This window comes from Condylostylus longicornis, unplaced genomic scaffold (genome assembly GCF_029603195.1).
Source record: "Condylostylus longicornis isolate FDR11 unplaced genomic scaffold, ASM2960319v2 ptg000160l, whole genome shotgun sequence".
Lineage (NCBI taxonomy): Eukaryota > Metazoa > Arthropoda > Insecta > Diptera > Dolichopodidae > Condylostylus > Condylostylus longicornis.
The window spans coordinates 832,549-848,122 of record NW_026578128.1 but is presented as its reverse complement, the minus strand read 5'-3'; the positions used below and the strand labels follow the sequence as shown (position 1 = coordinate 848,122).

The window sequence follows — 15,574 nt, the reverse complement described above, 5'->3', positions numbered from 1 at the left end:
TCATTTTCTATTAGATAATTTAATTTTTGCTAAGAATTTTTTGTAACTATGTTCATTTTATGTAAATTATATTTTATTATTTTTTTTTTTGCAAAAAATATACACCTACATTTTGTTGTCTCACATTTAATTATATTATTAATAATTTATTATTCAAATAAAATATTTAAAAAGAATATGAAAAATATTGAAATATCAATTAGCACCATGTCCATATTATGTATAGTGTTTTCTCAAAACTTTCATATTGATTGAGCTAAGTTTTCTTACAGCTATTGAATATTAAACCCTTTTGGTCGGTTCGATTTTAAAATTGCAATATAATTTACCAGCGTTACTGTAATGTTGAATATTTAAGTGATATTGGGTGCAAGATCTATTGCTAACCTCATAATTTTACAAAATATACATATACGAGTATGTAAAGGAATTTTAAATAATTTTTCATTAAAAAAAATTCATTTTTACTTAAATTAACTACAAAGTAGCGCTCTTATAACGCAGTTACGTTATAACGCAAATTATAAATTCCATAAAAGCACGTTTTTTTTGCATTTTATTTTCTCTATGCCAGTGGTCGGCAAAGTGCAGCTCATTTAACTTTAAATTTCGGTCCATTATTCTAGTTGCAAGAAAAAACTGTATTCGTCAACAAAACAATCAATAAAGTGTGTTGAAAATGTCAATAGTATAGTACATAATTGCCCATAACCTACAAATTTTTGTGGACGGTTGCAGTCTATGCTAATTAAAAAATTTTTAAATCGAAACTTTGATAGTTATTTAGTATCAGAAATAATAATAATACTTGAGTTACTGGTACCAGCAATGCAAATCTATTGAACATAAAAAATTTAATAAATGCGAACATCAACACAATACCGGCAAGTATCTATCGCAATTGTTGAAGACATGGCGTCCAAGAATTAAATGTACTGATCATGACTTGCCATGATTAAATCAAAAACAGAAAATTCTGTAATTTTATGCAGGCAAACAATATTTTTTTCGAAGACTATAAATCCGCAAAAAATTTGATACTCCTACAATAAAAAATTTCTAAAGGGTTAAAATACAAAGAAATTTTTTTTAACAATTTTATTATGTATTCTCAGTACAAAATTAGTATTCAACTGGTTTAGTAGCATTGTATAATCATAACAAAATAATTTTATTGGAAATTAAAACAAATTTTTAATTGCATACTTAACTACATATACATATATATATTAGAGAAAATTATAAATTAATGCAATTTCTGGTGCAATACACTTTGTTCACGAGAAAATTATAAACAAATTGAAAAATTTTTTTTTTTGAAAATTTAATTACTAAAGAGAGGGTAAGTTTATAATGTATGTGTTCGTACATAGAATAATGTCAGAATATTTAGATAAGTTCGATAAAGTTAAAGATGATAAAGCGGCGAAACTATAATTAAAGCCTATATAATTGAAAATTGTCTCAAAATTCAATTAATTTGATTTTCTCTTGTTTCATAAGTCAAATACCTATTTAATTACCTAACAATTGATTGAATTGTTAAAACAAAAACAAAATCATTTAAAACGACAACATCAATTTATAAAGTACACAATAATTTTTCTTTTATATTTTAATTAAATTAAGAGAAACAAAAATTTTTGGCATTTTTATACATTTGCGCTTTAATCATTATAGGGTAGATTATACTTTAATTGTGCTATACATTATTATCATAAATACAGTTATGTTCAGTTGTTATCGGTAAAATTTAATTGTGCTAATTAATTATATATATATATGATTTATAAATGATATGTACGTATGTACATAATGTGTGTGCGCGTTTGATTATAAAAATTTAAATAAAAAAAAATTTTTTACTGATCTGTATTACACTTAATTCTTCAAGTGACACTAACCTTGGCTTTTATCCAAAATAAAATAAGAAATATTTTAAAGAACTTAAATATCACAATTTCATATAGATTTGAGGAAGTATTTGCCGTACATGAACTTATTGAATTTAGTTAAAAATAAAAAAAAATAAAATTTTATTCTAAATTTAAAAATGAAAAATATTTGAAATGTTTGATGGAACTGAACACATTCTATTTCCCCTATAAAATTACAGAAAACGTTTAAAATGTAAAAATTATACTTGCACGTTTAAAATAAATAATTAACAAAATTTTGACAGGGTGTTCGAAAATTTATCGATAAATTTTTTTAACGATTTTACTCTTTAATTTTTATACGGGACGGGGTCTTGTGTTGTGAAGATTTCATATTCAAAAATAAGCATTTTTTTTTTATAGTGAATCAGAAAATTTCTGACAAAATGTTTGCAGTTTCTTTTAAGATGTGTTTAGAATTTTTATCTAATGTCTTTAAAAACAAGTGTTCAGTGGCTAAAATTAAAAATTACAAATTTAAAAAAAAATATTACAAATTTTGTTCATTTATTTATGATTAAGCAGAAATTTAGTCCATTTCTGACAATTTAAAAATGTCCGAATAGATTTTCAAAAATTTAGTTAAGTTTAGCAAAAAAAAATTGATAATGTACTTGAATAGAAATTATTTTATTTTCTAAAAATTTGTTATTAAGTTTTCAAGCTTAAATATTTTTCCTAGAAATTTTCAATTCTAATTTTTAATCATGTTACTTATTATTGTGTCATAAGTAATCTTATTATAGTTTTCATTAAAACTAGTCATTTGCAGAATGACACTGTTGAAATAATAAAAGATCAGCACACCTTGCAAAATAAATTTTCGTTTGAATATTAAGTACATAATATTATTTACATTGAGCATTATCACATAATAGAAAAATAAATTTAATATTGAAGTAAATGAATTATGTCAGCTGAGCGTAAATAAGCTTTTATTATAAATAAACGTAGCAATAACAAACATTGTGAATTATTATTATATTTCACACATACAGGCTATTACGGTAATAAATAGTCCGTTCCATTCGTATGGTAATTGTTTAGTGAAAGGACAACTCTGGTGCACGTTTTTAAATAATAATTGAACTTCTAAATTTTAGGTATGTTAGATTCACTTTAGTTAACAGGGAATTAAGTCGAATTAGATTATTTAGTTGAAAATATGGAATTTATAAAATTAAACTATAGTGCATCGGTGGGTTTAAAATTTCAGCTACGTTTCGACCTATGGTCAAACATCTTTTATCAAATCTTATAGTGATCATGTCTACCCAAATACACGAATTTTTTTTTTGTGATTTTATAAAATCTAAATCACTTTAAATTATTTTAACACTCTTAATTTATAATGTAAAAAATTAAATAAAAAACAAAAAGAAAAATTCAGTTAACTAAAAGGTTTGTTAAAAATTAATTATCATGCGACAATGTACATGGGAAGTATTTGTATGTAGCTGCTATAGTGATTCTTTAATTGTACAATACAATATAGAGAAAAAAAAAACACCGGCCAATTGTTTTATTTCTTCTTATTATATGTAACTACCTATGTGTAGTTTCTAAAATCTGATGAGAATTTAGTGAGTAATTGAACGACGTTGAATACAGTATGTTGCTTTATGGCTGCTCTTGTATTTATTTTTAAAAACGGTGATGATAACAAAAGTACTCGTAAACGTGAATAATACCAAGCAATAAAAATAAATAAATAAAAACAAAATAAGCAAAAAAATAAATAAATAAATGAAAATTTAAAAATAAAAGAGAAAAAAAAATCATAACAATTGAATAAACAATTAATTTAAAAAGAGAGACCGGTAATTTAATTTAATAAAAAAAAAAAATTTTCTAAAGAGATTATTCATGGACATTTCAAATTTTTTTACATTATTTAGATTTTCATTGGTTTGTTAAATTGTTGTTTTGAGAAGCTTAGGTTTTATGCTTTGCTGCCAATCTATTTCTCTTCCGTTTTACATTATTATTACCATTAAAATATTGGCAACTCTAAGCGAATCTATCCTATCTTACCACTCGTATGTTGTTTATTTTTCAAATAAAGAAGATTAAAAAAAACAAATTACTAAAAAAAGGTGTTGCTGTTTTTGGTTATTGCTGATTTTATAAAATTTATGGTATTATCAAACAGAAGAACAGTAATTACGATTTTCTTAATTAAAATAAGTGTTACCGTTACAATTCCTTTCAAATAGTGTAGACCAAAGAGAACAGAAATTGCGGTGTTTTTTTGATTAAAATAAGTGTTTCCGTTGCAATTCCTTTCAAATAGTGTAAATCAAACAGAACAGAAATTACGGTTTTCCTAACTAAAATAAGTGTTGCCGTTGCAAATATTTTTGATAGTGTAAATTAAAAAGTTTGAACTGCAAGTGGTTTTTCCATTTTATTTTTGTTAATACATTGGCTATGGTAGATTCCGTGAAAATTTTCCAAATGTAGATTAACGCGATTTTATCTTTGTTAACACAAATTGAATCCAAAAAATATTTATTGTGCCTATAAGATATACTCATTGCATTAGCTTTAAAACTCCAAAAAAAAAGACTGCTTCTAATATTTGGGATTCTTTTCTACTACAGTCAAATTAGCCTACTTAAAAATTACAATTTTGATGATATTGGATTTTAGAAAATTTTCGCAGAATAACAATAAATGAGATGAAAAGAATATTTTTGTTATATTCACACTGGAACGGCAAAACTATAATATTACACCTGCTTATTATGAAAAGGTGGGAATTGTGTTGTCGTCATTGTTATTTTTTTTTTCATTTTTTTGTTGTTTTGATATATTAAAATATTAAGACCATCATAACAGTATGAGTGGGAACTATACGAGTACTTAAAATATAAGAGGTTATTTTGGGAAAATAAGAAGTTTGGAAAAAAATTTATTTATAATTGTGTGCTTGTAAATTTTTTAATATCCAAGATAGATTTTAATTACAGGACAGAAAAATTACTCTGAAACGAGAATTTAAGAAAACAATTTCCGAGCGTTGTCTTATTGCGAAATCGTCAATATAGTCCGTTAAAATTATTTCAATTCTAATTACTTACTGTTATGCATATAAATTGTATGCCGAAAGTATGCAAGTTATAAAACTAAATTATATATACAGTAAGTAATAATAAGCTTGCATTCGTAACCGCATACAAAAGGAATGAAAATAAAGAAACGTGAACGTAAAGCAAAATATTAACTACTTCTATGTAAGTTAAATTTAGTTGTGTTATGTTTGCTTGTAAATTAAATGGGTAGTTTATGAATTACGTGAGTGATAAGATTTAAAAAAGAAGCACATTATTAAAAAACATACGCTCGTAAGTACAAAATCTACTGACGAAGATTTTTCAATTTTTACATGGAACTATGAACTATCGATATTTTATCATGTCGGTACATGTTTTAGTAATAATACAACAATTTTAATGAACAGTAAAGTTTTCAGTTAATTATTTTGATCAATATTTAACACATTTTCCAACAGTTTTTCCAATATGTACAAGAATTCTTAGGCAATGTCCAAAAAAATTATAGCTTCAATATTTTGTTTGCGTTTAAATCAGTCTGTACAATCCAAAATCTATAAATATGGACTCAATGAGATTAATTGGATTAAAGGGTTAAAATGTGCTATTAGCGATTCAAAAATAATTTTTTTTTTTTATTTAATATTTAAATTAGTTTTCCATATTTTAAAATTATACATATTATAAATTTTAATTTCAACAGCTTTCTCTTAAAAATTTTGCATATTATTATTAGGGTAACTGATATTTCAAAAATAATTTAAAAAAACTACATTTTGCATAATGACCATTAATTCTAATTGAAAATTATAAAAATTTTAAAACAAAAATAACAATCTTCAAAAGCTCACAATTAATATTTAGCAATTTAAAAAATTTAAAGACTGAATATTGTTAACTATTTTGAGCTTAGTAGTATTCCTTATTACATGATATAATTGCCCGAAATTGTTATAACTATTATGAGTAAACTACACCTATTTACTATTTTACTTATTTGTTTAATTAATATTTTAATTTTTAATTTTTCAGATACACTTGTGATTGAATTTTATATTGCTGCCCATTATTTTAAAATTGTAAGTGTACTTAAAGAAAGAAACAAGGAAAAGATGATAATCGATCAGCAAAATATTAAGGATAACTATCTCCTGCTACTAATATTTTTTATAGTGATATTTTTTATTACGGTAATTTTTTACAAATATTTTTTTTTAAAACATTCATTTTAAATGCATAGCCTAAAGCTTAAGAAACATTTTATATTGCAATTATCACAAGCATACTAGTCATTCCATTATTAATGTAGCAGAATAATATTAAAGATTTGGTAATAAAATTGGCTTTTAAATCATAAAATCAAAGGCCAAAACAAAAATCATAGGTCATGCTGAAATACATAAAATCAATTAGGTATTTATGACAAATTTGATGAATGTAAAAATAATTTTAAAATTTATAGATAACCTTTTTCAATTATAACTATACCGTAGGTCAAATTTATTTTGTAATTTAATGTGAGAAGAACACAAACTAAAAGTAATAGGCTCTTAGTAGACATAATGAAGTCTTGCCGTTTCGCAATTAAGTAAACTTGTTTTGGAAAATATAAAAGTAATCCGGAATTAGTATGAAGCTAGTATACATTATATTTAAATTGATTTAGTAGCTATAACTGATTAGTTTAATTAGTACATTCTTAATTTATACTCGTGTATAGCATGAACGTTAATTTAATCTTCGTTATACCCGATACTTCAACAACAATATTTGTGTTTACATTTTTGTTAAAAAAGCTTTCCGTGTTTTTTTTTTTTTTATTCTTATTTTCATTATTCTACACGATTTACTAATTTTTGCATTTAGTTGTATATTTCGTAATTTATTCTAAATTATATTCTCTTTTAAAAATATTTAATTGTAAACGTTTACAAGTAATAATTATATTGTAGAAAATAAAAATATAACCAATTAGAAAATTACAAAATAGAATTGATTATCAATCACGAATTAATCATCGGTATATTATTCACCTGTATATATAGAATAAATTACATTGATATAGATAGAAAAAGTGTTGTCGCTTCTTTTACATTGGAATAGATGGGAAGGGTGCGCGGTTGAATTTTTATTCATATAGAATATTGGTTAAAGTCTGATAATAGTTAATGGGAATTATTGTTATCACAAAATTTTGTCTAATAATAATTAATTGTATATATATGCAATATGGCATTTTTGGGGTACTTTTTTATTTGTTAAGTTGCAACTGTGATTTTATTACAGTTTAATAAAATCAATTCAGTGAAATTAGTTTCTAGTAAGGAATGAATCCAAAAAGTTGAATAATATTTCATATTTTTAAAAGACATTCCGATTGCAATGAAAATCGGTTAATCAGAATACAGTTTTGCCCAGATAGACACAGAATCTGAGTTTTTGTTAAAATTATATGCTTTTTCGAATTTTTAATAAGTATATTGTTATTGAAATTTCGATTTGTTAAATTCAATCACTAAACTACTACTAAATTCAATCTATATATTTCTTAAGTGACAATAATTTAATAGACGATAATAAACCATGTTTTCGAAAATATATTTAATATTATAAAATTACTATTACTTTCATATTCAAATTATTGAAAAACTACATTATTTACTACAATTTACTATCACGTTTACTATTTATACCTACTTACTGTTAAAATTTACTATTTTCTTACTACACAAGAAACACAACATTAATGTGTGACAACATGACAAATATTACTTGAAAAGAATAATAGAAAAACAAAAGAGATGAGATGAGATGTAAACAAAGAGAGTTTGAAAAAAAAAAAACAGAAGAGATCAATCATTTACATCATTATTGAACGACCCCTAATCTCTTGATACAAAAAGTTCATATAAGATCAACTTAAATCAGACAAATTTTTATTTTGTATTGGCTTAGTAGAGGGAATCATTCGTGTTGATTTTTTTTTGTTAGTTTTTTTTGTTTTTTTTTTCTTTTAAACTATTCAAAAAGTTTAGTGTGCATATGTTTATCATATTGTGTTTTATATAAGTATGTAATATGAAATTAGTTGTTGTTTTCTTGTTTAATTTTTTTTTTTTACTTTTATGCTCATTTGTAAAATAAAATACAGTCGCGCGTGAACTCTTTACATAAACTGCACTTAGGAATTTATTATTTAAAAAAAAAAAAAAAAATAAAAATTATTATACAAAATTACAGGAACTTTTTAATAAAATATTAAAAAAATAAATTATTTTTAATAAATGCTCCTACACGCTATACATTTAAAATAAACATAAATTTAAAAAATATATTTAAAAAAAAAATATATTAGTTTTAATTGATTAAAATTAAAGAAAATATTATAACAAAAACGAAAAAAAAAATTTATACACAAAAAAGAATAAATTAAAATTTAAGAGTGTTGAATAAGGTAAAATTAAGCTTGAAAAACAAAAAAACTCATTACAAAATAATTAAAAAGTCAAAATCTTGTCGACTTAAGCGCATGCCTACGTAACTCTATTCAATGTGTATACGAAATCAAAATCATATTTTTTAAAATTATATTTTTTTTATTAATTTAAACAAATTGAAATTATTATTAAATTGAATTATAAACAAAAGAAAAAAATAGTAACAAATTTTATTTTTATTAATAAAAATATTGTTAAACAAATTGGAATATAACAAAAAAAACGAATTTAATTCAATTAAAGTGTCGCCATCTACATAATATTTTATAGCTAAATTTATCTTATTTTATTTTGGCAATTATTTACTTTACAAAAATTGTTCAAGTTCAAGTATATTTTTTGATTCTGAAGAGAGTATAGATTCTCTTATAGGAACCGATCTATACATTATAATAGTGTATACCTGTTATTGTTATTGTTTTTAAACAGGAAAAGAATAATAAACATAAAAAAAAAAAATTATATTGTCAAAATTTATGAAAATGTCAAAATATGACAAATTTATTCAATTATAAAAAAATTTTATTTAGTTTTTGACCATATTTTTACACTTGTGATCAAGTAATGAAAATTTTATATACCAGTTTACATAATAAAATTTTGTTCATTTAATTTTCTTTAAAGACCTCATTTAATTTAATTTTCTTATTTTATATGTAGGGCTGAACTGAATAAAATTAATTTTAGTTTAGTTTACAATCGTTTTTATGATAATTGAAATTTTTATATTATTAATTATCTAACTGTTATAATTTGAGTACATGAATGCATGTACAATAAAATAATTTATTCAAAAAATTTTAGATAGAAATGTCAAATTATATTTGAAGGTCATATTATTATATTGTAGATAGAAATAATATTGGATTTCATGTATTTATGTAGATAGTTTTAAAATTTCTGTAATAGCAACGATTAGCTATTGAAATTTCAATTAAATATATTATAATTAGTTGTATACAATTAAAATTTCGAGAAGAAAATTGGTAGATGGCGCGATTTTGACATACGATTATGCGTATTCAATAAGAATGTTTTGTATTTTGAATATATTGTATTTTAAGTATATTGTTTTTCATTAGACATTTGCACGGTCTATTAGACCTTATGATTTTATATGTACATCTTTCAAATGAGACCAATTTTATTTTTACCAAGTGTGCCTAATTCGACTCAATTAGACCAAAGTGATAATACGGAATGTGACCATTCATTTTCTATCCAGATTTTATTCACATAAAGATTAAATTTCGAAAATTTTTTTGTGTTATACATAAATCTTGTGTTAATAAATTTTAATTTATTTAGATTTTTATTTATATTTAAACTTTATCATATTATCACAATTATGTACTACATGTATGAATATAGATATTATAACAAGTACAAAATTTTTGGAGAAAACCGGAATTCCTTGGCTTTTATTGTTTACGATTTCTTTAAGTCATCTGATTTTTTTTGTTTATAACAAAGAATTTTAAAATTTAAACCAGTTTTAATTCGTTTATCATTCATATACATATTATATTTGATTTACGTAGATTTAAATGTATACAAAAATACAAAAATACGTACTCATACATCATATTCATATAATTTTTTTAAGATTTGCTAATTTTTCTTGATTAGATTATTAAAAATTCTAACTATGTAAATTGTATTTACATTTGAATGTTATTTACTTTTTTTAAAGCAAAATAGGCCCTGTACATTTTAAAATATTGAACAATATCAATAATAAATAGTTAAAAATAAGAGATGATCGATAGGTTAATGAATTCTGATTAATTCAAAAAAAATTTTTTTTTTGAAATGTGAATTTTTTATGGCTCATTAACATTAGAAAAAACATTCAAATCACTGATTCAAAAATATAAGTAACTATCGTAAGTCTAGTACTTATAAAAAAATTCTATTTAATTTTCATTGTATAACAATTTTGCGTTAATAGTCAAATTTAAAAAGTAAATAATTTACGTGCAAATCACGTAATATTAAGTTTGGCATAAGTATGCCGAATCAAAAAATAAATAAATTTTTTTTTTTTTAACAATTTGTTAAAAACATTTACAATTCTAACTAAAGCGAGAAAATGTTAAATTAATACCTGTTAATATTACCGTTTTACGTCACAAATACGTCGCAAAATCATGCGACGCTATTGCAATGAATAATTTGGTTTTATAGTTCTGTAGCTAAGTCAAATTAGATTTTCGGTTGCAATTATTATGTAATTGAGTACAAGAATATAACAATGTTATGTTGAAAATTTTTATTTTTCCATCAACTGTTATAAACGGAATTATTAACAAAATAATTAACCAATTATGTATAATTAATTCTCAACTAATATACAATTAAAAAAAAAGCCAATTATCTTGATTTCGAAATGACATTAGAATACGAAAATTATTATTAATTTGCATATACATATGTATGTACGTATAAGTACTAATTAATTGTTTACATTTTAGATTAATTTGATTTTGGAATACAGTAGGTACATGACATATACTCATACATTTAAAATGTGAATATTTAGAATATTTTTTTGTTTTTTCAAATAAATTGTTCATTGTTATTTTTTTGAGAAGACCGCTATGCTTTTAATTAATATTCCATATATAAATAACTAACTTCATTTTACAAATTAATTATATTTAAAAGCCATTTCTGTAATTTGCATTCAGTTGAAGGTTAATTAAAAAATATTTAAGCTTTATTTGAAATGAAATTGATTGAATTTGATTGAAATGCGTTGCAGTCATTTTGTTTTTTTGCTTTAACCCTTTAATAGCGAACAAAAAAAAATTAATGTTTTAAGAAAAAAATTTGATTGCTTTAATGGTATAGTATGTATTAAACAATATCCAATAATTATACAAAATAGCATTCAATTTAAGATTGAGTCGTGTTTGTTAAACTGAATGCTCCCTAAAATTTCCAATTTGAACTTTTAATTGTGGTTACTTACTTTAATTATTCTTCATAATTTAATTGATCTCTAGTCAATATACAAAAATTTGTAATTGCAATTAAAATTAATCATAAATATTTGAATAATAATGATAAAATTATTATTTCTAATCAATAAATTAAATTTCATTTTGATAATTATTTTAAAATAATTATATGCGAAATTGACGAATTGCCGAAATTTTTTAAATTAACCAACTTATAATAATTTTACATAACCTATACAGAAGGCCATACGGCACCCGTCTTATTAACACAATAATTAACGAAGCGGAAATATGCCTCAAGTATTTTGATGTCATTCAATAATCTTATATTCTGTAGGAAAGCCCTTTATATACTCTCCAAAAATGACAAAAAAATTTTTTAGCATTCTCCCGAAACATAAAAATACAATATCGTAAATGCATTTAAACGTAAAAATACAATATCGTAATTGCATTTTGAACACAAACGCTAACATTCAATGGTTAAAATATTCTTTATCATTTTAGATAATTTCAAAATTAATCATTGAGTTCTGTTATAAGTTCTACATATATAAAAGTAACTGTTATATTATTTTCATATTTGGTAATACATGAAAATATTTGTTTGATATACATGTAATTACGTATATATGAATTGCAACAAAATTAGAAAAAAAAATTGCAAATATAATAACACACCTAATAAAAATATTTTTTTGAATATCAAGTGGAATTATGCGAAAAACGAACTGATTTCTTTTATAACAATTTCAAATAGCTCATTTTGATTTATATGCGCATGTATATACAGAGATAATAATGTTATTATATAGGTAGTATTTAGAATTAAAATTTTTACGTTAATGGGTGGTTAATGACATGTAATTATTAGTTCAGTAGCTTTTTTTTTTTGTATGTACATAACTACATTTACAATTAATATTACTTACTTTCAGTTTTAATCAGCTTTTTTTTTTCTTCTGTGTTCCATACTAGTATATTGCATTTTTTATCATTATACGGTATAAAACAGATTTTTTTTTAAAAAATGCATATATAATATAAAAGGTATAGGAATGTGCGAGAACAAAAATCCGGAAATTTAATTCATTTTATATATATATACATTAAACTGTTATATTATTATATAGCACTTGTTTATCTTATATATTATATTACATTATAATTTATGTTTACCTTTTCTTTATTATCAATTAAATTTTATTAATATTATACAAAACATAAAGTTGATAAATATTTTATAGGCTTTTATAAAAATGGAATGCATTGATCAATGCTGATCGTATATTAGTTAAGTTTTCATTATTCAGAAGAAGAGTTTTATATAAAAAATATAATGTATAGATTGTGCGTATTTAAGCTATAATAATTTAAATATCAAAGAATTTAAAATAATTAAGAAAAAAATTGAAAATTTTTAATTTTTATGTGTTCATAATTTGTGTAAGTTTTAAAATATTCAAAAAATATTTATTGTGTTTTTGAGTCAAATATACAGAAGAATTATGTAAGAATTACAAAATTCTGGAAATTAGCAGGGATTAATTTAATTATTTCTGCGTTATTTAATAATGCACTTTCGTTGATTATTAAATTTAGTGAAGTCATTTTAGTTAGCAGTGTGATGTGTATTGCAAAATAGCTATTCTGAAAATAAAATGTGTACACCTATGCAATTATATTCTTATTTATAGTTAACTTCTCGAATTAAGGCCGGGCGAATAATCAAATTTTGCAAAAAACTTTCATACACTCCATAACAATTCGAATATTGAATTATCAAAGCTATTATATTACCTTAATATTTCTTAAAAATTAAAAAATATAATAACATTATTTAATCATAAAGCCTTTAATCTTAAATTTAACATAAAAGGCACATAAAATTAAAAGAAATTTTCTAAGTAAAAATTCAGTAATATCTCTACAACCGAATTATAAATATAACAAATAATTCCACAATAAACGTGCTAATATATAAGAGTAAAATTATTAAGTATTTGTACTTGTAACAACTATAAACACAAAAAAAATATAACACTTATAAAATATGACATACTCGTATTATACTAATTAGTAATTACGTCATACAATAATTGAAAAAGCTTTTAAAATTCTATAAGATCGATGACGTTTTGTATACAATGGACAATATCAATGACATTAATTTCTATGAAATCATTTGAATTAAGTAATATGCGAGATTTGATTATTTAATGAATTTTTAAAAAAAAAAATTAATAAAATTAAATTTTTATTGTGTATATATACATTTATAACAGTTATAATTGAAATATTATAAAAAAAACTTGCGTAGCTCTTTCTCTCCCACCTGAAGCTTTTTAAACTGGAATATTGAATATCTTTGTTGATAATAAAGAACACAGCGAGAAAATTAGTGTTTATTGTTTTTTTTATCAGTATTAAAAGAGAAATTTTTGTTATTTAATAAAATTCACAAGACTTTTTTAATAGTATTAAAGCTTTTAAATAACCAGTTTCATTATCATTGTTAAACTATAATAACTAACATTCACACCTGGAGTAAATTAAATAAATTATAATTAAAAAAAATTTTTGATATTATTCAAATCAATATTTTTAATTCTATTGAAATTTATTCTGTTTTTTTTTTATTATTTATTTTTTATTTACTCTGTTGTTTGGCGCTAAATAAAGATGATTTCCATAGACAATATGATTTTATTCATATTTATAACAGTTTGCATATTTTTCGGAGTAGGAATATCTGCCATATTGGTAAGTTTTTGCAATTTTTATATAATATTATGGCACTATTATCAACACTATTATTGTATTTTTTATTAATTATATTTAATTAATTTTTTCTTTTTTCAAAAATTATTTACTTATATATACAGAGAATATATTCACGTCGTCATCAACGTAATATCGATACTGAAGATCCATTCTGTACAACTGGTGATTCAAATCAATTTAGAAGAAATCAACAATTATTAGATACAAATGAATTTACAAATCGTAATAATAATATATTTGTAATTGATGTTGGTAATGATACATTTTATAAAGGTCCACCACCACCAAAATATGGTGAAGAAATGCCACCATCATATGAAGATGCAATTAGAAATGTTGCATTAATAACAACGGGAACAACAACAACAACAACATGTACAAATGATAATATAACAATAAATACAACGAATACAACAAATATAACAGAACGAAATTCAACTGGTTAGAAAGAATATTAAATTTAATTAATGTTAAAAAATAAATGACCAAATTAAGAAAATTAATTTAAAAAAAAAAAAGAGTATTAAAAAAAAGCAGAGACATAAGGTGATATAATACATATATATACACATGTTATAATATAGTTATTTATGTGAAAACAAATTGTGATAAAATATTATATATACATAAATAAATTATATAGGAAAAAAATCGAAAATATAAAAAACAATTAAAAAATACACAAGTAAAATGTTCGATGAAAAAGAGAAGATAATCAATTATAAATAATGCGCACCTTAAACTGGGATATTATTCAAAATTATTGAGGACGTCTTATTAAGGATTGAATATTCAGATTTTAAATGGAATGCAGATTTTTTTTTTTGTGATTAAATCCAAGTGCAGTTTGTTAAAATTTAATATTGAATAAATGAAGAGTATAAACAGATCGAAGTTGAAATATTTGAAAATTAAGAAAATTTTTATAAGAAAATATTTCCAAAAAGTATTCTATACACACACACACACACACATTTAAGATGTTAAGGTTAAAATGTATTGAATAAATTTGTGAAAGAAATGGATAATATTAATACTTTTTATATAATATAATAAAAATTATTTTATTAAATTGTATACTATAGGAACTTAATTCAAAAAAACAAATATAAGTATTAAGTTTAATTAAGATGAAATTGTTAAAAACTGAAAAATTCTATAAAATAAAATTTGAAATTTTAAATTTTAAAAATAGTTGTAAAAAAAAGAAATTATAAATATTATATTCTATGAATATAAAAGAAAATTAAAATAAAAATATATTTTGTTAAAATTTTTTTAAAAATTAATAAAAGCAAAAATATTAAAGAGAAAAAAAATTGTAATAATAGCGAAAC

General features: G+C 22.1%; 1 protein-coding gene across 6 annotated transcripts; it reads left to right on the top strand.

The window, feature by feature from the left end:
- The first annotated feature begins 1,229 nt into the window (after window positions 1-1,229).
- LOC129616032 (uncharacterized) lies at window positions 1,230-15,372 on the top strand. Of its 6 annotated transcripts, none has more exons than XM_055531461.1 (4): window positions 1,230-1,342; window positions 6,026-6,183; window positions 14,136-14,216; window positions 14,339-15,372. In XM_055531461.1, the coding sequence occupies exons 2-4, from the start codon at window positions 6,106-6,108 to the stop codon at window positions 14,681-14,683; spliced, it is 504 nt and encodes a 167-aa protein (XP_055387436.1). In that variant the 5' UTR covers window positions 1,230-1,342; window positions 6,026-6,105; the 3' UTR covers window positions 14,684-15,372. The 6 variants fall into 6 exon arrangements, with proteins under 6 accessions (XP_055387436.1, XP_055387434.1, XP_055387435.1 ...); XM_055531459.1 differs by lacking the exon at window positions 1,230-1,342 and adding an exon at window positions 3,544-3,757; XM_055531460.1 differs by lacking the exon at window positions 1,230-1,342 and adding an exon at window positions 5,098-5,173.
- Window positions 15,373-15,574: the final 202 nt, after the last annotated feature.

What these genes read in the sequence shown, in the direction of transcription:
- LOC129616032 (XM_055531461.1), top strand. Translation starts at nt 6,106, where the DNA reads ATGATAATCGATCAGCAAAATATTAAGGATAACTATCTCCTGCTACTA. An exon ending in TAGTGATATTTTTTATTACG is followed by an intron (nt 6,184 to 14,135) that starts GTAATTTTTTAC and finishes CGCTAAATAAAG; the next exon opens with ATGATTTCCATAGACAATAT. An exon ending in TAGGAATATCTGCCATATTG is followed by an intron (nt 14,217 to 14,338) that starts GTAAGTTTTTGC and finishes TTATATATACAG; the next exon opens with AGAATATATTCACGTCGTCA.